This window comes from Panthera onca, chromosome A3, assembly GCF_046562875.1.
Source record: "Panthera onca isolate mPanOnc1 chromosome A3, mPanOnc1 haplotype 2, whole genome shotgun sequence".
Lineage (NCBI taxonomy): Eukaryota > Metazoa > Chordata > Mammalia > Carnivora > Felidae > Panthera > Panthera onca.
In genome coordinates, this window is record NC_138341.1 from 112,524,620 (window position 1) to 112,547,891 (window position 23,272).

The following is a 23,272-nucleotide window of genomic DNA, read 5'->3' on the forward strand; positions in this document are numbered from 1 at the left end:
CCAGGATGGAGCTGGGCAGGGGGTACGACATGGGGACCCCACCCGCCATCAACAGTAATTCTTCCCAGGGCCCCAGAGAAGAAGAATGTGTCAGGCTGAACAATCTAGGTTTCCCGGAAGGAAAGAAGGCAATGAGGGAAGACAGTAGTGCCTCCCTCCCCCCCACCATGTGTGTGGTGGCATTCCAAAGAGGGAGGGGGGCATGGATATGGAGCCAGGGTGGGATTGTGGGGAGTGTAGGAAAGCAATTTGCATTTTAAAAAGTTTTTTTTTTTTTATGTTTTACTTTAGTTTGGGGGGGGAGGGGCAGAGAGGGAGAGACACAGAATGCGAAGACAGGCTCTGAGCTGTCAGCACAGAGCCCGACGCGGGGCTCGAACCCACTGACCGCGAGATCATGACCTGAGCCGAACTCAGAGGCTTAACCAACTTAGCCACCCAGGCGCCCTGGAAAGCAATTTGCATTTTATTGGGGGGGGGGGCGGTTAGCGGGACAGGGGTGATAGTGAAGTCACAGGCTGGGGTTAATGGCTCCACTCACTTCTTGTTAAGACTGAAGGCCAGAGCTCTGTCATCTGTAAATCGGGGTCGGGGGTACCCCCCACAACTTCAGCAAGGAGCAGTAAAGATCAGTAAAGTACTCAGCACAGTGGGTGGCACAAGGTAGGACGTCAACCAAAATGTCAATTCCATGAGGGCAGAGTTGGTCACCTCTCTATTCTCAGACCTAAAACCATTCCTGACATAGCAGGGATCCAAGAAATACTTGTTGAATGAATAAATGAATGAATAAATGAATAAATGAATGAATGAATGAATGAAGCTACTGGCGTTTGTGCGTGTTGTTTTTGTTTCGCCTTTTTTTTTTTTTTTTTAAGTTTGCTGTTAAGGATGTGACACTGTGGAATCCTTAGTTGGAAAGATTCCAGTGTTTCTCTACGTGTTCTTCGTGGACACCACCCTAATGCAGATTCCTGGGTCCCATTCCAGACCTGCTGAATCAGAACGGGGGGAACCCAGGGATCTGTCCTGTCAACAGCCCCCCTTCCCCAAGTCTTACACAAACGAAAGTTGCAGAACCGCAGCATTAGAATGTGAAGGCGGGAAAACCCCAGGCTAGTTTCTCTGCAATCCTCTTTGGGAACGAGGAAACTGAAGCCAAGAGAGTCCCCCTGCGCGTCTAGACCGCGGATAAAGGGTCCAGACCTGGGCACACCCACCCCAAACCCCCAGACCCCCCAGCCCCTCGCCCCGCTCGCCGGCGGGGACTGAAGCCTTCAGGGCGGGTCACTTAGCTCGCGGGCTGCTTTCAACCTGGGGAACCGGGGGCGCGGGCGCTTCGCCATTGGCCGGGGCGCGGCGGGCGCCTCCCCATTGGCCAGGGCGGCGGCCTCCGCCCCCGCCGGGGCGGCCTCGTGATTGGCCCCTCCCCGGCTATAAGGCGGGGGCCGGCGGGGCCGTGGGAGCGCGCGGCAGCGCACGGCGGGGCGCGGCAGACGCTGGGACGCGGCGCACGGAGGGACGCGGCCGGGCGCCCATGGCGTTCGCGCTGCTGCGCCCCGTCGGCGCGCACGTGCTGTACCCGGACGTGCGGCTGCTGAGCGAGGACGAGGAGAACCGCAGCGAGAGCGACGCGTCCGACCAGTCGTTCGGCTGCTGCGAGGGCCTGGAGGCGGCGCGGCGCGGCCCGGGCCCCGGGGGCGGGCGGCGGGCGGGCGGCGGCGCGGGCCCCGTGGTGGTGGTGCGACAGCGGCAGGCGGCCAACGCGCGGGAGCGGGACCGCACGCAGAGCGTGAACACGGCCTTCACGGCGCTGCGCACGCTCATCCCCACCGAGCCGGTGGACCGCAAGCTGTCCAAGATCGAGACGCTGCGCCTGGCGTCCAGCTACATCGCGCACCTGGCCAACGTGCTGCTGCTGGGGGACGCGGCCGACGACGGGCAGCCGTGCTTCCGGGCGGCCGGCAGTGCAAAGAGCGCGGTCCCCGCTGCCCCCGACGGCGGCCGCCAGCCGCGCTCCATCTGCACCTTCTGCCTCAGCAACCAGCGCAAAGGGGTGAGTGCGCGGAGCCCCAGGACTGTGGCCGCGGGGCAGGGGTTGGCGGGGGGACGGGGCCTCCTAGGGAGCAGAAGAGGAGCAGGGACCCCAGTTGAAGAGAGGGGGAAGCGACAGGAAATTCGTCGGGGGGCTGGGGGGGGGGGGCTGCGCTCCAAGCCCAGGGTTTGGTGTGGATGGAACACAACCGCTCGCTCAAAGTGGTGCAGGAAAGCCCAGAGCTCGGGCATTTCTTTGAGAGCGGACATTGCTCGTTGAGAGACACCCCTTTCCCTGAAGGTGTGCTGGGGAAAGAGCGTGAGGAAATGGTTACAAAGGCCATCATTTATTGGGCTCTTCCTGTGTGCGAGGTGCGTTCCTCGTCCCCTTTCACCTTCCCAAGAACTCAGCCAGGCAGGTAGTTATTCTGGCCGTTTTATCCCTGATGAAGATCCGAGGCTGGCGGGGTGTGATCCCATGCCCACAGTTACTCACCTGGGAAACCAGGACGCAGGCTCGGTTGCTCGCTGCGTGCCTGTTGCCCCGAACTACCCTTCCCAGTAAAGTAGTGGTCCCGCATCCTAAGACTTGACCCGAGGGCAGGAGACTGAGAAGCAGCAAAAGGGACGCATACCCCCAGCTAAAACTCTGAGGCAGCCAGCGATGAGCAGGAGTGAAGACGGGGGTCTCCTGAGGGCACCCCAGCCCCAAACGGGATGGAGTGTGGGGCAGAGTCATTGTTGAGTCCGCTAGACAGAGGTGGAGTTAGGATCTCGTGGTGCGTCCCGCGCGCTCTGACAAGGATGAGAGCCAGCCTGGGAGCGGGCGAGGGGGGCTGGGTAGCGGCACAGGTTGCCTGGGGGCTCTCCTGGTTGAAAGCTGGCTCTCCTCCTGCCTGGGCCCCAAGGAGCCCGCTTCATCCCTCATCTTTCCCTCTTGGTCCTGGAGACTGGGAGAGCCCCTGAGCCCCTGAGGGGCCCACAGCCTTTTGGAAAGTGAAAGGCCACGAGGGATGGAGCCAGGCCTCTGAGACCCCCATTCTTCGGTTCTTAACAGCTGCTCTGGGTCCCCCGCTTCACTCTGTTCTGGGGAAGCCTCTGGGTCCTGGCCTCAGACCACCCTCCTCTGACTCATCAGACTCCCAGTCTGGCCGCTCACCCCCATGGCTGCTTCAAATTCCCTGAGTCAGTTTTCTTAGGCTCTGGTTTGTACCCTGCCGCTCCCAGCCGTGGGCCCTGGTCAGCGTTCCAGGCTGGGAGGGGAAGCCAGGTGGGCCTCAGGCCTCCAGATGTGAAGGGCTGGCTGGGCCCACGGTGATGCGCTTCACCTGTTCATTCAGTTCATCCAACCTTATCTACCCAACAGTCGCCTTTTGGTGGCCCTGAGAACATTCCCAGAGAGGCAGGTCGTGGGTCCCCACCCATCACAGTCAGGATCTCCCCGTGCAGGGGCAGGGGCAGGGCCAGACCAAGGCCATGGAGACAGGGATGCTGCACTCTCCTGGTGGGGAGGCGGAGCACCAAGGGACTGTCAGAGCCCAGAAGGTGCCCCCAGCCAGGGGCTGAACTCCGGACAGATGCTTGGGAACAGAGACAAGGCTGGTGAGGGGGTAAGGAAAGGTGTTCTAGGGACAGGGCACTTCGAGAGTTGGCATCAGGATGCATGACGTAGAGAAGGAAAGGGGCAGAGCACAGAGGGGAGGCAGGCTTGTTGGGCGCTGATTTCCTGTGCTAAGCACTGTTCACATATTATGGTTAAAGACCCTCAGTGGCAGTGGGGGAGGGAGGGCCTCTGGTTATCCCCACCTGCCTACCAGTGCTGTCACTGGTTCCGAGACGCCGTCCGTGATGAGATGAGGGTTCAGATTCAGGCCTGCCTGATTGGGAAGTGGGAAAGGTTAGTCGGGGTGGGGGACTGTCAGGGCAGGCCTCAGGGGAGAGGGTGTGCCTACCATGCCCGAACACCAACAGCAGGTGGGGGAATTCTTTCTGCTGGTTTCCACCTATCCCATGGATCCCAGGGACGCTGCCCGGGTCTGCCTGTTTCCCTGCAATCTGTCTACAGGACCAAGAACCTAGCCAAATTTGGCTGCAGAAGCCAGGCTCATCCCTACAGGCTCCTCTGGGATTAGGCGAGAGGGGCGATCCTGGCCAGCTCTGGCCCCTCGAAGCCTCCACTGAAAGAAAGCTGGCTGTCTTGTGGGGCCACTGCAGGGGCTCCCTTCTGAGCCTTGGGGGCCAGACAGCTCCAAGACCCAGAGTCTGCCTCTCTACTCTGAGCCCCTCCCTCCCACATGGCTGAGGTGGGGGTCACCGTGGACCACCCTGTTCTCTGGAGCATCTTTCTGTTTAAGGAGGGGTTTGGTGTGGCCCTCTGTGATGGAAATGGCAAGTAGGAGATGGGAGTGGGGTTCTTGTCTCTCCCATTTCCCCTTCTGTCACCTGGGGGTGGAGCTGGATAGTATCATCTTGGAAGGCGCTCCCCAGTTGGCATAAGCAGCTCAGGAGCTGACGTGGCCCGGCGGGTGGTGGGGCAGGGGGTACCATTACCAGGTGATGCTGATAATGATACTTGTGAACATCTATTTAAAAAAAAAAAAATTTTAATGTTTATTTTTTTTTTTTCAACGTTTTTTTTTTTTTTTTTTTTTTTTTTTTTTTTTTTTTATTTATTTTTGGGACAGAGAGAGACAGAGCATGAACGGGGGAGGGGCAGAGAGAGAGGGAGACACAGAATCGGAAACAGGCTCCAGGCTCCGAGCCATCAGCCCAGAGCCCGACGCGGGGCTCGAACTCACGGACCGCGAGATCGTGACCTGGCTGAAGTCGGACGCTTAACCGACTGCGCCACCCAGGCGCCCCTAATGTTTATTTTTTGAGAGAGAGTGTGAGCAGGGGAGGGGCAGAAAGAGAGGGAGACACAGAATCCGAAGCAGGCTCCGGGCTCGGAACTGTCAGCACAGAGCCCGACGCGGGGCTTGAACTTGTGAACCACGAGATCACGATCTGAGCGGGAGTCAAGCGCTTACCGGGCTGAGCCAGCCAGGCGCCCCACTTGTGAACACCTATTAAACACTTAGGGTGTGCGTGATGCTGTGCTAAGGGCTTCACCTATAAGTACGTATAATCAGTCCTCACAGCAGCTCCACGTTTCATGTGGGGAAACAGGCTCAGTGAGGTGAAGGCACCTGCCTGAGGTCTGACAGGTAGTTCGAGGCAGAGCGGGGGTTGAAGCTCAGATCTGTTTCACTCCAGCCCAGCTCCTAACCACCGTGCTTCCCAGAGCCCTGGGCGCTGAGTTCCTAGGGGACAGAGAAGCCGGGGCCTAGTCAGGGCCCTTCTAAGTGCTTTTGGCACTTTGCAAGTCTCCTTCACAGCTGCATTTGCATGACGCTGCATCCTGGGGCGGCAGTAGAATCACTGTGTCCCCACGTCATAGACGAAGACACTGAAGTTCAGGGAGAGGAAGGGTCCCAGCGTTATCATGAGACCAGGGTCTCCTCATGCCTGCCAGACTTGGGGTAGAGGAGTCCCGCCCCCTTCCCCCCCCCCAAAAAAAAAACCCCTCTGCCCGTCCCGAGGAAATAGAGTGAAAGAGTGAGAGGCCAGTGTTTTTACCCCCCAGCACGCTACACCCTCTTCCTCCCCACTCCTGTCCCCCTTTCTCAGCCACTCCTGCCAGATTTGTGTGAGAAGCCTAAGCCCCAGGCTCTGCTGGGACGGTGGCCTCAGCCCTCAAAATAGCCCTGCCTGTGAATGAACATGTTGTCCCTGGGCCCGGAGAGCCTCGAGGGAGGCTGGGCTCACATCTGGACGGATCTGCCCCAACCTGGGCCCAGGGGCGGAGGGGACAGGGGGCAGAGCTCCCAGATGGTTGGCTGTTTCTCTAGATGGCTGAGAAAGATGCCTGTCCTGCCATCTCCTCGCCAGGCTTGGTGGGGTGAATGTTTGCAGTGGGATTTCAGATACCAACGTGTCCTGGAAGCAGAACTGACTGTCGGACCACGTGGATTTCTAGCCCAGCTTTTTTACCAACTGGCTGGGTGCCTCTGGGCCAGGCATTCCACGGCGGGAGCCTCAACAGAGGGGTTGCTCTAATGCCCATGACCTCACTGACTTAGAGTGAGGATGAAACCCACGTGTCAGACCTCACAATACCGGGTAGGGACAACCCCTGCAGGGTGAGGGACAGGTGGCTTCGGGTGCTGCCATCATTTGCCCATCTTCCAGTGGGCACCACTGATTCAAGCAGCATTCGTCGGTGCCTGCTCCACACCAGGCTCAGGGCTACAGAGTGAAGGACTTTTCCCTACCACCCCCTGAGCCCCCAGCCTGATGGGGAACAAAAAGAGACCCTGCCGTCCCCTTCTAAGTTTAATCCTGGTAGAATGTCCCCAGAAGTGCCGGGTAGTGGCAGGAAGAGAAGCCCTCCCAGGGAGACAGGACCAGAGAGCACGTTCCTGGTGGAGAGAACACCTTAGGGAGGCCAGAAATCCACAGTCTACTTCTGAAGGTTGATGAGTGAGCCACTGGGCGGACGATGGGGCAGTGGGGAGGATCCACTGTGGGGTTTGTTTGTAAATGTAAAATATTATGATTTAAAATGTATTGGATTTGGGGCGCCTGGGTGGCTCAGTCGGTTAAGCGTCTGACTTCGGCTCAGGTCATGATCTCATGGTTCGTGAGTTCAAGCTCCGCGTCAGGCTCTGTGCTGATGGCTCAGAGCCTGGAGCCTGTTTCAGATTCTGTGTCTCCCTCTCTCCCTGACCCTCCCCCGTTCATGCTGTCTCTCTCTGTCTCAAAAATAAATAAACGTTAAAAAAAAAATGTTAAAATGTATTGGATTAAAAAAAAAGAAGAAACAACAAATTACATAGGGAAGAAATGAAAAAGGTAAAATGTGGGGCGCCTGGGTGGCTCAGTCAGTTGGGTGTCGGACTTTGGCTCAGGTCATGATCTCACAGTCCGTGAGTTCAAGTGCCATGTCAGGCTCTGTGCTGACAGCTCGGAGCCTGGAGCCTGCTTTGGATTCTGTGTCTCCCTCTCTCTCTGCCCCTCCCCTGCTCATGCTCTGTCTCTGTCTCAAAAATAAATGAAAACATTAAAAAAAAAAAAAAAAAGGTAAAACGTTACATAGCATTAATAAAAGAAAAAAAGTCTCCCTCCCATCCATCTTGCCTCCTCCTCACGAAATTCCTCTCCTCTGAGGAAACCCATTAGCAATTTCCCTTATGCCCTTCTCTCCAGAAATCTCAGCACACAGGAACATCCACTCAGTTGTTGCTTTTGTCCTTGAATGATGTTATCTCTCCAGTATTCCCTATCAGTCCTGAAGAGTCTCTTCTGCCTTCTGCTGTGGAGAAGTTTATTGTGCGGCTGTGATTTATTTACGAGGTCCCCTAGTGCTGGACACAGAGGTTAGTTCCAGCGTTCATGGTGACCTGATCGAACTTCTTTCCTCCTGCAGGGTGGCCGTCGTGACCTGGGGGGCAGCTGCTTGAAGGTGAGGGGGGTAGCCCCCCTCCGAGTGCCACGGAGATGAGCCTAGACCCCTATGGCAGTTATTCCACGCAGGACCCCGGAGAAGGAGGCCAGAGGGCAGCCGCTGGTTGAACAGGGGAGAAGACCCCAGGAGCCCAACCCAAACCTCTTTCGTGTTGGGACCTGAGGACCACGGTCTGGGCCCATGACCCTGTGGGCAGGCTCCCTGGGACATCTCCACCACACCCCAGAGAGCCATGAGGACCCATCCAGCCAGTCCCAGCCCTAGCTGGTCAGAGACAAGGCAGAACTTTTGGAAAAACAAAGACTGTTGGTGATAGAGGATGTGTGCATATCTGTGAATGAGTGTGTGTGTGTGCGTGTGTGTGTGTGTGTGTGAGAGAGAGAGAGAGAGAGAATTGGTGGGTTTAAAATAAAAAAGTATTTTTAAATAAAAGATATTCCCATCTGAAGAATGGGGGAGGGGGACTCCCGGCAGAGGTCGGAGGTGGCCTCTCTCCTAGACCCTTGACAGAGGCCCAGATGCCGCAGGTGCTCCCCTGTGCCCTGGAGGGTGTGGGGCCGGGGGACGTCAGGAGGACCCCTCTCCGGAAGTCAGGATGACTAAACTTTCCCCACAGTCTTTGTGAACAGTCACTAGCTGTCTGATGTGGTTGGCAAGAAATGTTAAATGTATTTATTTGTGAATAAGGGATGTATTTATTCACATGGTTCACAAGTCAAAAGGTACAAGAGGAAACATGGTAAAGTTCCCCTCCCTTGTGTCCCCCAGCCACTAGTTCCCCCGCTGCGGGCAGCCTTGGCCACCAGATTTTGTGATGTCCCATTCCCTATGAATAACCAAGCAAATGCAGAAAAAATATATATGTATGTATATACTTTCTTCCACTCTTTACCCAAAGAGTAGCATGTCGTCCTTGCTTTCAGCTCCTTTGCACTCTGTTTCCTGATCTACGTTGGCTGTCATCCCAAGTCAGCACACAAAGGTAAAGGGTAGCCTCCTTCCTTTAGTAGCTACTTAACTCCACTCGAACGTGCTAGACTGTAACCCGTCCCTTCTCCGTGTCTTCACAGACAGGGAGCGTGTGCTAAGGGGGATATCCTTACCCCTGTTTTAGCTGAGATGATTTGGGGGGCCAGTGACACCCAAAGGCATGTGGCAGGATGGTGATGTGAGGTCCGTCCACCCCTAAAGCCTTCCCCTGGCCCGGAGATGCCCCACTGGAGGGCCAGCCCCCAGGTCCCGGTTGTGCCCCAGCGGGCCCCGCGTGGTGAAGGCTGCTGTTTCCCCATTTCGCGGATTCAGCCAAGATGGTGATGGAGGCAGCTGGTCAGTAGAACCAGGTGCGCTTGGCTCTTGGGCTGGGACTGTCCCTGTGAGGCCAGGATCAGAGAGGCTCAGGAGGCTGGAGGGAGGGAAAGGCAGAGAGAGAGAGAGGGGCCAGGGGAGGCGAAGGGCCAGGCAGCCACCCTTCCTTTCCTCAGGGTACACTCATGCCTGTTTTTCGAACGTATTTAACAAGCACTTGTAATTAGCAGTTACTGACCGAAGCCCGGCCAGTCTATGCTCGTATCCACTGGGCCCTGCCACCCGCCGCACTTGACCTTTTCATGGGGCCTGACGTGGGGCTGCCGTTTTGCAGATCCACGGGTTCCTGGGTGCCCTCTCCGTGCCAGGCGCTGAGCCACGCCCACCCTGCCTGCCTCGCAGATGGAAACGGAGGCCCCAGGAGAACGAGGGGGTCAGTCCAGGTTGGAGGGGCTGTAAAAGCACCTCATGTAACCTCTTTGGTGTGGGAAGTGGAGGAAGGAGGGCCCTAAGGGGCTGCGGTCCCGCCTGGGGGAGCTTCCCAAGCACCCTCACTCCATTCCCCCCATTTCCCTGGTGTTTCAGGACACTGCTCTTGCCTATCCTGTCCCGGTGCGGTCCTGCTTCCCAGTTGGGGAGCTAATTAGGAAAGCACATTGCATTCCCCGTGTCTGCCCAGGGCCAGGGCCAGGCAGCCCCTGGCAAAGCCATAGGAAAAGGACTGTGACTCTGTCAATGGCAGGAAACCTGGGAGTGGGGACAAAGCAGACACTTGGGTGCTCTGGGCTGGAGGCTCACTTCTGCCACCAGGTTTGCCAGGTGACCCCAGAGAAACTGCCCGACCGCCACCCTGCCCAATCTCTAACCAGCACGAATAGAGGACAGAATGATAATCAGTCGTTTTGCCTGGCTGGATAGTTTTTAATAGACCACACTTACGCACTGGGCGAGGAATTCGAGTTGAATCCAACAGTGCGCAGTGAAAAGTACATACCTCCCTTGGGCTCCTCCTCTTGGGGTTGGGTCCCGGGGATCCCAGGGTCTCCGGGATTCCTGCAGAAACAGTTGGCATATATATAGGCAAGCCACACGCACACCGTGTTCCCACACGAGTGGGAGCCTGGGACACATACTGTTCTGCACAACAGAATTTCCTTACGTCTTGGAAAGCCTTCAGCGTACAGAGCCACTTTGGACTTGTTCACGGCTGCAGAGTGCTCTGTCCTGTGCATTTTGCAGCTTTCGGGCTTCCCGGAGCCTCCTGGGTAATGCAGAATTAATGCCCGAGCCTTGGTGAGCTGCGAGGCCAGCCCAACACATGTGACTTGGAAAAGGCATAGCCGTGGGCCAGTACCTCGGGGGGGGGGGGGGGGAGGGGACACTTGCTCAACATCCCCACCCCCAATGCATGCTCTTCCCCCCCTCGGGATGGGCCAGCCCAGCCAGGCTCCCCAAGGGTCCCTGAGCGATGGCCAGCTTGGAGCCAGAGGAGCAAAGGAGTTCAGGGAAAAGAAACCGAGGGTTGAGGCGGTGACCAACTTCAGCCAGGCCGTGTTGGACCCTGAAGGGGAGGCTTAAATTTCAGGTCGCACTCTCCACTCAAGCCTTCTTAGACACCAGGAGCATCCGCGTGAACGTGATCTCATAGTCCCTCATTTCACAATGAGGAGATTGAGCCGATACAGAGGGAGCAGCCTGCCTGGGTCTCCCAGAGAGCCCCTGGCCCTGCTGGGCCACTAGGAACCCAGGCATCCTTCCTCGATACACAGGGCTCCCATCCCTAACTTCACAATTGCAAGCAAAAGACCTCAGAGGTTGCCGGTGGCAGTGAGGAAACCAAAGCCCAGAGAAGGGCAGCGATGGACCACGGTTGCACAGCATTTGGATCTGAGCAGGACTAAGAGTGCGGTACCCCTTCCTCCAGCCAGGGCTCCTCCATTGCATTAAGCTCCCTTCATTAGCCCAATTGCTTCCATTTTATGAGGCTCCTGTTAGATTAAAAAACACCACAAAACAGAATTCCAAAAAGTATGGTGTATGTAGCAGGTTAACTTTTTTTTTATTAAAAAAATTTTTAACGTTTATTATTGAGAGACAGAGAGACACAGAGCATGAGCAGGGGAGGGGTAGAGAGAGGGGGAGACACAGAATCTGAAACAGGCTCCAGGCTCTGAGCTGTCAGCACAGAGCCCGACGCGGGGCTCGAACCCACAAACTATAAGATCATGACCTTAAGCGTCTGAAGTCCTCGAAGTCGGAGGCTGGCTTAACCGACTGAGCCACCCAGGCGCCCCTATAGCAGGTCAACTCTTAAGCACCCACACGCAGTCACAAAGACAATGCATTATCATGAGAACATTAAATAGAGGACTTACCAAAATATCAATTTACAGGACGTACATGTAGGGTCGAATGTCTGTGTCGCCGGCTACTGTGTGTTTCTACCCCATGTGCATATGATATCAAAAGTTGAGACCCGGAGAACAAAATGCAGGACGTGACCCTGCGGTGAGGCCTGTACTGCAGGGGAATATACCACAGAAGACAGTTGACAAAATCGGAATAAGAACAATAGAGAAAAGTATTGTAGCAATGTTACATTTTCCGAATTTGTTAACCATATGGTTATGTAAGAGGATATCCTTGTGCTTAAGAAATACACCCTGTGGGGCGGGGGGGGGGGGGGGGGGCGCCTGGATGGCTCAGTTGGTTAAGCATCTGATTCTTGATTTCGACCCAGGATCATCTCACGGTTTGTGAGTTCGAGCCCCGCATCAGGCTCCACACAGACAGTGAGAGCCTGCCTGGGATGGTCTCTCTACAACTCTCTCTGCCCCTCCCCTGCTCACTCACATTCTCTCTCAAAATAAACATTAAAAAAAGAAGGAAGGAAGGAAGGAAGGAAGGAAGGAAGGAAGGAAGGAATACATCCTGGGGCGCCTGGCTGGCTCAGTCATTTGAGCGTCTGACTTCGGTTCAGGTCATGATCTCGTGGCTTGTGAGTTCGAGCCCCGCGTCAGACTCTGTGCTGACAGCTCGGAGCCTGGAGCCTGCTTCAGATTCTGTGTCTCCCTCTCTCTCTGCCCCTAACCCACTCACATTCTGTCTCTGTCTCTCTCAAAAATAAATGAACATGAAAAAAAAGTGTTTTTTAAGATTCTCTCTCTCCCTCCTTCCCTCTGCCCCTCTCCCTCTGAAATTAAAACAAAGAGGAAGAAAGGAAGGAAGAAAGAAAGACACCCTGAAGTATGGTTGAGGGGTAGAGGAACGCGATGTAGACGACTCACTCTCAAATGGTTCCGCAAAAACGTCTGTGAGCCAGAGAAGGATACAGCAAATATAGCCAAGTGCTCAGAGGTGGTGAATCCAGGTAAAGGGCGTATTGGAGTTTCGTGCACCACTTTTCTCTCCTCTGTATGTTTGGAAATGATTGCAGAATGAAAAGCTAAAACGAAGTTGAGGCTTTGGCCTGCGAGGATATGAGGTCTGCCAAACGGTCTCCTGGCCCCCTCTGACTCGCCCTTACTTCAGCTGCGGACAGAAAATACCCCTGGTGGACCCAGGCATCCCTGCCCGTGACTCTTAGGCCCCTGTGCCCTTTGGGAGGCTAGGGTGGTCCCAGTCCCCGAGCCACCTGCCACCATGATTTATGTCCCTGTGAGCCTCAGCAGCTGTGAGCACGGGTCCCGCCTGGCAGCCTGCTGGGGGGGCCAGCGTTTACTTCTCAGCGTGTCTAATCCAGACCAGACTTGCAGACCCCACGGGCCTGGGATCAGGCTCCCAGGGGGCCAGGGTCAGAGGGCAGGCCAGCAGGGCCTGGAAACCGGGGAGGCGCTCAGGGTGAACCGGCTGGAAAGCAGGAACCCTGGCCTGGGCTTGCTTGTCCAGGGTTCCTGTGTGACCTGGGCTGGGTATCGCCCCCTCTCTGGGCCCTGGTTTTCCTCATCTCAGCACATTCTGCATATGGTGGACTAGAAAGGCTTTGTAGACTGGGGCAAACTGACCTTGTAGGAAGGAAGGCTGGTGGAATTCAGGAGTTGTTTTTTCTTAACGCCCAGGGCTTCCGAGCTTGGAAAAATGCCTCACTTTTTGAAAGCCTGCTAGGTATCAGTCCTTGGTCCGTGTATTTTACATAAGTTAATCCATTTAGCCTACTCTACAGGGCCGTGCTATTATTGCCCCATTTTGTGGATAAGAACTGAGACGCAGGGAGGTTACAGAACTTGTTCAAGGTCACAGGGAAGCTGTTAAGCGAGTGGATTTGAACCAAGTGTTCTGGCTGCCCTCCATGGCCTCATCAGGTGTGTGTCTGGTCCCATAGGACCCCAACTGAACCCGGGCTTCCAGAACAAGACAGAAAAGGGCACTGCCCAGCCTAGGTTTCACCCCTGTCTCAGGGGTGAAATCCTCAGAGGATCCCAGGGTCCAGCCTGGGCAGGATGGGTCCCAGAATCTGCCTCTTCCACAGGCTCCCTGGTAGTACTCATGCTCCCAATACTGGAGAGGTTTAAACACAGACTCCTGGAGGGTCTCAGTGCAAGGGCCTCCGGAGCTCATCTCCTTGGAGTTTCCACCAGTGGGGAAACTGAGGCCCAGAGCAGGCAAGGCGCATCCCCAATGTCACCCAGTGAGTCAGAGATGAGTCAGAACCAGATTCCATGTGTCCCAGTCACTGTTTTCATTGCCTGGTGACACATCCCAGAGCAGAGATTAGCATGAGAGGAAGTGACCTTGACGGGGCTCACTAGTCCGAGGCACTGCTCTGAGAGACTTCCACAGAAGGCCTCGCTTAATCCATACCAACACCCCTGCATAGGCAGGTTCTGTGATCATCTTTTTTTTTTTTTTTTTAATATTTTATTTATTTTTGAGAGAGAGAGAGAGAGAGAAAGAGAAGAATGCAAGCAGGGGAGGGGCAGAGAGAGGGGGAGACACAGAATCCGAGGAGACAGGGATGATGCTCTGAGGCCCGAGAAGGCTTTGCCGGGGGTCAAAGTTTCTGCAAAGTTGTCCAGCCCACCCTGCAGCAGATGAATGATGGGGCACCCGTGGGTCCCAGGGCCCCCCGAACTTAACCCAATAATCCCTGATACGTCTCCCCCCCCCCCCCCCCCCCGAGCACCCAGAGCAGCTCAGTGAGGCACACAGGTGAGTGATGGTGGACAGAGGAGAATAAGAATATAGCCGAGGCTGACCGGGCGCCCAGGCGGTTCGAGCGCAGCAACTCATATACACCCCCGACCCCAGTGAGGCAGGGGCTGTCATCCTCGTGGCTCCCCCAGATCACACAGGGTCCAGAGCCCCTCCCCCCCCCCAACCTCCCTCCTTTCCTGCCCAGGGGCTAACAGCTGAGATTTCGAGGCAGGCCAGGGCCTCTGCCCACCGCACCCTACGCGCTGCAGCATCCCCAGCGGCATCGCCGGTGCCAGCGCAAAGCAGGTGCTCAGCAGACGCCGCCCAAGGACCCGGAGGCACCCGGCTGTCTCCCGCAGTCTGCGCACCACGCTGCAGGGGCCCTTTCACCCATGTCACAGAAGCAGTGGCTCCCCTGAGGTCACACAACCGGGAGTGCAGTCAGGCCTTGAACCCCGATCTGTGGTTCAGCCGTCTGCAGAAAACCCACGCAGCCTGGAAGCTCAGAAGATACTGGCAACAAGCCTTTAACCAGAGAAGACAGCGAGATGGGCCCAGAGCTCAGGGAAGAGGAAAGGCCTGACCAGCTGGGAGCTCCGTGGGAACGTCTCTTGCCCCCCAACCCCACCCCACCCCAGTAGGTCCTCCAGGCAGCGGCCAGGGCCGGGGGAGGAAGGGGTCGGGAGGCGGGCCTTGGATCCCCAAGGAGCACACCCCCTCCCGCCCCCTGTGAGATGGGTAAGGGAGCCCCGCTGGGCCCTCTTTCGCTCTCACTACTCTGCTTCTTGAGGCAGCCCTCCCCACTCCCTTGCCCCCTCCCCCTGCTTCTCCCTCCCTTTCAGCCCAGGCCCACCGCCCCCCGGGCCCGTGGCTCTCAGAAAGCCCTGGAAAGGCTGCTTTCTTTGAGACAGGAAGGTGTCCTCAAGTCTCAGGAAGGAAAAACAGTCAAGCTGAACCCACCAAGACCGTCTCCAAGGGGCCGGGGCTGGCGCCTGGCCAGGACTGACATCACCTGGGAACTGCCGAGGCCCGCAGCTGCAACACGCCTCCTGGGGGGACGTGCTTTGGCTATTTTGAAAAAATAATAATAATAAAAAAACGTTTCCAGTCTGGTGTTTTTAAATGTGCTTTTTATAGTGGGCCCTGGGGCGTGGGCGTTTTGGTGTCCCCCACCCCCACCCCCTTCTCCTCCCGTCCTGATTTCCACACCACACAATGTAGCCTTTGACCAATTCCAGCTAATTCCCGGGGATTCTGGGCGGGACCTCCTTCCAGGCTCTGACCCCCGCAGATTATCTTTTATCTATCTAGATACATTTAATTTTAACTACAAAAAAAAAAAAAAAAAAAAAAAAAATTGAAATGTTGGCCCGCGGTACCTAATTCAAAAGGCGCCCAAGAGCGTTGGGTGAAGAAAAGTGAAGTCTCTTCCCAACGTCTAGTTGCTCCTTCGGTCCCCTGAGACAGCCCCTCACCCATTTTATTCAACAAAATCTCCTCCAGCACTTATTACATACCAGGCACTCTTCTGAGCAATTATAGAATATTAACTCATTTCATCTTCATAAAACCCATATGAGGTAAGGTTTCCATTGGCTATCTTTTTTTTTTTTTTTTTTTTAATATCTTTATTTATTTCTGAGACAGAGCAGGAGCAGGGGAGGGGCAGAGAGAGAGGGAGACACAGAATCCGAAGCAGGCTCCAGGCTCTGGGCTGTCAGCACGGAGCCCGACGCGGGGCTCGAACTCACAGATGGTGAGATCATGACCCGAGCTGAAGTCGGACGCTTAACCGACTGAGCCACCCAGGTGCCCCTACATTGGCTATTTTCTTGTGAATATTGCCAAAGATGGTCTGTGTGTATAGAAACAAACCTAGATCTGTAATCTTCTGCCCCCTTTTTAAAAAACATAAATAGAAGCTTATTATGCCGTCTCGTCTGCACTTTGCTTCATTGACTTAAAAATACATCCTGGACTAGGGGCGCCTGGGTGGCTCAGTCGGTTGAGCTTCCGACTTTGGCTCAGGTCATGATCTCACGGTCTGTGAGTTCAAGCCCCCGTCGGGCTCTGTGCTGACAGCTCAGAGCCTGGAGCCTGCTTCCGATCCTGTGTCTCTGGCACTCTCTCTGACCCTCCCCCTTCATGCTCTGTCTCTCTCTGTCTCAAAAATAAACATTAAAAAAAATTTTTTTTAAATACATCTTGGACTCATTCCATATGAGTGCATAAAGAGACCTCTCCTTCGTCTTTATAGCTGCATCGTATTCCCTTCTGTGGACGGATGTACCGCAATATAATTAATGGGTCCACTCTTGGTGGACATTAAGGATGTTTCCAATATTTTCTCTTACGACTAATGTTGCAATGAACAGCCAAGGTAATTCTAAAAGCATAGCTTGGGCCTCATCGGTACAATTTTCAAAAACTCCCCATCTTTCTCCTTTGCGAGCAGAAGAGCCCCTTAAATGTAGGGATTATTAAGAACCCCTCTGGGACTGTGATGAAAGCCACAGACCTGTTCCCCCCAAAATACTCATGCGCAACTGAGCTTCGTGGGGGGTTCAGGGACTTCCGGAAACACAGCCCATGGACACAATAACGCCAAGACACCTCTCCCGGCTGTGGTGTGCCCATGGCTTGGGATTGGACATTGTGGACAGCCAGGTGCGCTGGTCCTGAGCTGCAGGGCCTTGGGAAAGCTCACGTCCCTCCCCTGCCCAGCCCTGCACCGGCCTCCCACCGCCCTTACAACCCCATCCAAAGTTCCCTCTGGCGTGCCAGCTCCCACCACCCCTGGAGCCTCATCTCCCTCCCTCGCCCAGCTTGCTCTCTGGGCTCCAGGCACATCAGTCTCCTTTTAGTTCCTACAGCACACCAGGCACACGCCAGCCTCCTGGCCTCTGCTCTCGTTTCCCTCCATCTGGAATGCTCTTCTCACCGTGTCTTCAGGGCTTGCTAATTCCCTTCATTTGGATCTCTGCTCAAATGCCTCTTCCTCCAGGAGGCCTGTCCTGACCACCCTAGCTCCAAGAGCACCCCTCCACCAATCCTTCTTATTGTTATTGTGGTAAAATACACATAACATACAAATTCACCGTTTTGACCATTTTTAAGGGTACGGGTTCAGTAGTATTAAGTACGTTCACAATGCTGTGCATCACCACCAGAAACATCCAGAATTTTTTCATCGGCCCAAACCAGCTCTTTACCAACCTTTAGCCCCTTTACTTGCCCTCGTTTTTCTTCACAAGTTATTGCCACCCGACACAAATTATTGCTGCCTGATACTACAGATAAGTTACTTATCTATTCATCATGCACAATTCAGGCCAGCCTCTCTTCCCCCTACTTGTCCACCCCTCCTTCTTCCTCCTGATGGAACTGTGCCCTGCAGTGCTCCCCTGAGCACCCTCTGCCCAAGCTGCTCCCCTCACTGGAAATAATGTTCCTTCTTCGGGCATCAAAAGCCTTTTCAGTTTTCAAAACGTTGCTCCCATCCCACCTCCACAGGAAAGGATTCCCAAGCAAATCATCACCTCAGTGACTCGCCCCCTGCAACTTACCCATGACACTGTTTCTGCCTGGAATTGGCCAGGTCTTTCTTTCGTGGTGTAAGTAACAGAAATCTAGCTCAAAGGGGCCAATGGGGAAGGAAAAAAAAAAAAAAAAGGTAAGTTATTGGTTTCCAGAACTGAGTTCAGGGCACTGATTTCGTGGCCGAATGCAAGTTATCTTAGGACATCATTAGAACGCTCTCTCCCCGTCTCTCACCCCTGCTTTCCTCAACGTCAGCTTTATTCTCAGAGAGCTTCTCCTCCTGTGGCAGCAAAGACGGTGGCCAGCGAGTCTGGATCACGACTTATCCTATGAGAAACGCCTTTAGAGTGAGCCCTTTCCCTAGCAGTTGCAGCGAAAAGTCCCGGGGCAGGTCCCCATTGGCTTGCCTGGAGCCACTTGCCCAAGCGGCCAGAGGGATAAAGCATTCTGATTGGCCAGGCCCGGTCACGTGATCACCTCTGCCACAAATGTGGGTTTGCCCGGCCTGGAGCTACAAGAACCAAGAGCGGAGCAGCAGCGGTGGTTTTCCAAAAGGAAATGGCGAAATAGCCATTGGGCAGGCCAAGGCCTCAGCTGTCACTAGCAATGCCTGCGTTGGAGCATTTGCCCCGCTGCCCTTGGGAACTTGGGTTATTCTTTGTAGGATGGGTCTTCTCTCTGAATCTGTGAGTTCCCCGAGGCAAAGTCCAGCCTCCGAGGCAGAGTCGAGCACCCGGATGGCGCTTGATGAACACTCCGTGCTTCCCTCCTCTCCTTCGGGACACGGAGTCCTGTTTGCACTCGGTCTGTGACTTGGCCAGATTTGGAGGACCCGATCCCTACCCCACCACTCTGGCACATCATGTCCCCGCCGGAGGTGGCTCAGAAGTTTAGTTCTCAGTCCATGTCATTGGTGTGACCTTGAGAAAGTCTCTGTCCTTCTGTTCCCCCGCCCCCCACCCCCCCCCCCCCCACCCCCAAGGAGCCTCGGAAGTCCTTTCTGTTAAATAGGGGCTGGGAGAGGCATTTGGCCTGAGAGCCTTCGTCTCCTTCTCAGCCCATCACGTCCGTCTTTATCATTTTTTCCATGTCTGGCTACCACCTGTGCTGCCAGTTACATAATTTTTTTTTTCTTTAAATGGATCCTCTTTTAAATACGTAAATATATTCATTTCAGAAGGGAACTTTGGATCCCTCCATAAATGGAAAGCCAGTATCTCGTGCCATAAATAGAAGGTAACCATAAAAATAAGTACAATGAAAACAAAACAATGTCATTAAATTCTTGCCAGATCCGGCTGCTTGCTGAAAGCTGGGAGGTGGAGGCTTGCGCTCTGTTAAAACGGGAAGTAAGTGTTGAGAGAGGTGTTAAAAACACACCAGCGTTCAACGGAGACTTTCTCCTTAATAACAAGTTGAAGGAAAACTGGAAAGGGAGGAAGGTTCTTGCTCTGGGCTTTTGTAGCTCGTCAGTGAGGTGGGACTGCAGCTAGCAGCAGCTCAGGGGGGACCTGTCACACCCCCAACCCACTCTTCCGGAAGTGGTCGACCTGGCTGTCCCGTCCCTTGGAGCAGAATACAATGTATTTTTTTCATCGGCATAAGTTTGCGTGAAGAAAACTCTGGAAAGATCACAGATGCGTAAAGGTGGTCTGAACCAAACAGATGGGAAATTCAGTGGGAATGAGGCTCTTCACAACATCCCCCTTTCTGCTTTTTGAACCACATTCATCCGTGACTCCCTCAAATGTTAAATAATACAAACGGAGATTTATTAGCACCTGTTCTGTGAGCTGACTTGATGCGAGGCCTTGTGAGGTCATTCGTTCATTCATTTGTTCACTCACTCACTCTTGCAACCTCATCAAAACTCAATGAGAGTTAGCACAAACCACAGATGGCGAGCCCTGTGCTAAGCACTGTGACTTTGGCTGAGATGAATCCCTACGAAATGCCTGGATCCATTCTATTTCCAGTGCTGTCTTTGCCTTCTGCCTTCCTGTCTTGCCCAAATGACTGCTCTAGCTTCCTTGCTAGTCTCCCCCCTCTATCTCGTCCCCTCCAATTCACAGTAGCCAGAGTTACAGCTTCAAACCTTCCAGTAGCTTCCATTGGCTAGAATGGAACATGCCATCCGGCTAAATCAAAACTCCTTGCCGTGGCCCACAGAGGGTCGTGCGACCCGGCCTCCGCCAACATCACTAACCTCCTCTTTTACCACTCTCTCCCTCAGTCACTCCATTCTGGCCACCGGCCCCTTTACTGTTCCTCGGGTATACCCAAGTCTTTTCTACCTCAGGGCCTTTGTGTATCCTGTCCTCTCTACTTAGAATGCCAGCCTCTCATGCTTCAGGTTTCACCTTAAACATCATCTTCCCCGGAAAGCCCTGCGCAACCTCGTCGTTTAACGCTGGGATCGTCAAACAATGGCCCGCATTCCAAATCTGGCCCACCACTTGCTGCTGTAAATAAAGTTTTATTGGAACATAACCGTACGCATCCACACACACGTGGTCTATGATTGCTTTCTCGCTACAGTGGCAGAGTGGAGAGCTGTAACAGAGACTGGACGCCCCCTCAAAGGCTAAAGTATTTACTATCTGGTCCCTTACGGAAAAAGTTTGCTCACCCCTGATCTAAAGCGATCCTACCCTCTTCCCAAGTCCGTCTCTGTTGTATTGTACCACTTACCTCTCACCGCTGGCACCAATCTGCAATTGCATCACCTGCTGTGTGTGTGCTTAGTTGTTTGTTAATTTTTTTAATGTTTATTTTTGAGCGTGAGAGAGACAGAGCACGAGCAGGGGGAGGGCAGAAAGGGGCGGGTGGGGGGGAGCGAAGAATCCAAAGCAGACTCCAGGCTCTGAGCTGTCAGCACAGAGCCCAACATGGGGCTCGATCTCACGAACCGAACCGTAAGAGCATGACCTGAGCTGAAGTTGAACCTTCAACTGACTGAGCCACCCAGGCGCCCCTGTGCTTAGTCGTTTTCGCTCAAGAAAATTCGGAGACAACAACATTTAGAACTCAAATAAAAGTTTACCCAAAAATAAGTTTTACAAGAAGTTCCAGGCTTTAGAACCAAAAATCACCAAATAAAAAAGACAACAGATTTTCGGGGCGTCTGGATGGCTCAGTCAGTTGAGCGTCCAACTCTTGGTTTTGGCTCAGGTCTTTATCTCACGGTTCATGAGTTTGAGCCCGCATTGGGCTCGAGGCTGCTTGGGATTCTCTCTCCTCCGTCTCTCACTGCTCCTCTCTCTGCCCCTCCCTTGTGCGCATGTGCTGGCTCTCTCTCTCTCTCTCTCTCTCTCTCTCAAAATAAATAAATAAACTTAAAAAAAAGTACAACAGGGGTGCCTGAGTGGTTCAGTCGGTTGCGCGTCCTCCTTCAGCTCAGGTCATGATCTCACAGTCCGTGAGTTCACGCCCCGTGTCGGGCTCTGTGCTGACAGCTCGGAGCCTGGAGCCTGTTTCGGATTCTGTGTCTCCCTCTCTCTCTGCCCCCCCCCCCCGCCCCCCCGCTCATGCTCTGTCTCTCTCTGTCATAAATAAATAAACATTAAAAAAATACAACAGATATTTTGAGGGAAAACAAATTACCAAGGATTAGTCTGTCCAAAGTAGACAAAAGAACAATTTTCTCTTCTGATAATTATATCTGTAAAGCTAATCACATATTTTCAGACGTCGTTTTGCAGAAGAAATAGCGTTGTTTTGTTAAGGAGTCAGTAACTTACAGGAAAGGCTCAGGCTTCAGTTATTTGGGGATTTAGAACTAGACAGAGGGGCCCTGTTTGTTCTCAGCCTACAAAGTGCTTCTATAGTCTGACTGTTAGACAAAAATGGGAAAGACCTAGTTTGGCTTCCAGCCGCTGTCTGTACCCCAGCCCTCCAGCCGACTATTAGAACAGAAGGGAAATAGTATAACCTTCCCCCGAGGGAGATAGTGGGTGTGTATGGTTTACCTCTGCGTTACCAGTACCCAGCCCAGGTCTGACTCACATCAGGGAAAATTCTAAAAGACTCTTAGATGGCAAAAAATTAAAATTACAATTAAAAATATAGATGTATATGTATATGCATATTATTGGATATCCTATGGCACACCATGCATTATCTTCATCTCATTTCCGGTTAACGGATTTCACGGTGATCCATGCCTGTCACTGTCTTTGAGCTATTGTGCATCTCTGTAAGTTGTGACAAGACTGACAGCAATACAAAGAATTCTTGTGCAAAGAGGTACAGATAGATTTTATCTGCTCGAGGCGCAATTGACCTGTGTCCCTCCCAGCGTTCCCGGAAGAAAAGAGTTTTACATCTTCAGCGTATTAACTTCAACATCCCTCATTTGCACATCTATCTATCTCTCTCTTTGGGTTCTCATTTGAACTCGCTTTTTAACACTAGTTTAAAAAAAGCGAGGGACTTGGTTGCCTCATAAATTAATGATGTAAATAAAAGCTTTAAAACATGATCTTTTTATATTTGAATGAGAGGCATGGTTTTATTGTTTTGTAAACGCTGCCTTCTAACATACGTAATCTCTCTGGTTAGATATTTGTACAACGAATGCTGAAATTATTAGTGAATGTGCTTTCATAGCACTAATTTAATAATTTCATAATTATCTGTGCATTCATTTGTGTATTATCTGACCCACCATAAGCTCCATGAGGGCAAGGACCTTGTCGGATCTCCTTGCTACTGACACTATCATGGTACCTCCTCACGCATAGCAGGTGGTTATATATACGTGTATGTGTATGCATGTGTGTGTATATATACCCATGTGTATGTGCATGTATGTTTATGTGTATACACACACACAGTACGGGTTACGTGCTGTTCGGTTTAGAACAGACTTGGACACCTCTTGGAAGCTCTCAGTATACAATGGAATCCCTTCTGGAAGAAGGATTCAAATTTCTGGGATGAATTTAATAAACAAAGGAGGAAAGAAAGAAAGAGAGAGGGAGGGAGGGAGGGAGGGAGGAAGGAAAAGAAGAAGGAAACCGGTGATCTCTCTGATGGAATGTGCCAGTGGCCTTGAAGCCACACCCACCCCCAGCTTCAGGCACCATCCAGAGGCCAACATGCTGGGTGGGCAGCTGAGCATTCTACTGAGGAAGAGTCGTCATAACTAAGCCAGCCCTTCCTCCCCCCTCCCACTGCCTCCTCCTTTCCAGACTCTTCTCTGCCCCTTTGCCCAATTCAGGCCTCTTGCAAGTTACTTTCCTGTGTCACTCCACCGTTGTTGGCTGTCTCTCAGAGCCCGGCCTGACCTTTAGCCCTCTCCACCTTGATCATCACCAGGCCAACGCCTTCTAACCCACTTGTTCTGATGCCATTGAATCATCGAAGCTCTGTCCAGGACCTGAGAGGTCATCTTCCTTAAGTGTGTGCTAGAAGCTGCCAGAAACATCAGAGTGATTAAAATAGCCCTCCTCAAGGGCCAGTGGGAGAGATGATGTCTGTCCCTATGGAGTCCTCACACAATGGAGGATGCCGGTGCCCACACATCCTCTTCTCACCTGTGGCAGGGACCACCCGTCGCCTCTCATGTCCATTCTCCCCTTCTCCTGTAGAAATAAGACCTCTTCTGACTTTTGGCTAGACCTGTAGCCACACAGAATAAAGACTACATTTCCCAGCCTTCCCCTTGCAGCTGTGGTAGTCACGTGACTAAACCCCGACCAATGATATACAAACAAAAGTGATGTGTGCCTCTTCTAAGTCATGGCTGCCCCT

The 23,272-nt window shown here is 53.5% G+C and overlaps 1 protein-coding gene and 1 long non-coding RNA gene across 2 annotated transcripts; both read left to right on the forward strand.

The window, feature by feature from the left end:
- Positions 1-1,455: 1,455 nt before the first annotated feature.
- On the forward strand, positions 1,456-8,211 carry TCF15 (transcription factor 15). The gene is made up of 2 exons (XM_060614470.2): positions 1,456-2,056; positions 7,502-8,211. Exons 1-2 carry the CDS (start codon positions 1,538-1,540, stop codon positions 7,574-7,576), a joined length of 594 nt encoding a protein of 197 aa, XP_060470453.1. The 5' UTR covers positions 1,456-1,537; the 3' UTR covers positions 7,577-8,211.
- A 5,758-nt stretch (positions 8,212-13,969) lies between these two features.
- On the forward strand, positions 13,970-15,088 carry LOC132687956 (uncharacterized). The gene is made up of 2 exons (XR_009614353.3): positions 13,970-14,615; positions 14,890-15,088. It is a non-coding gene; the product is annotated as an uncharacterized LOC132687956 (long non-coding RNA).
- The last annotated feature ends 8,184 nt before the right edge of the window (positions 15,089-23,272 follow it).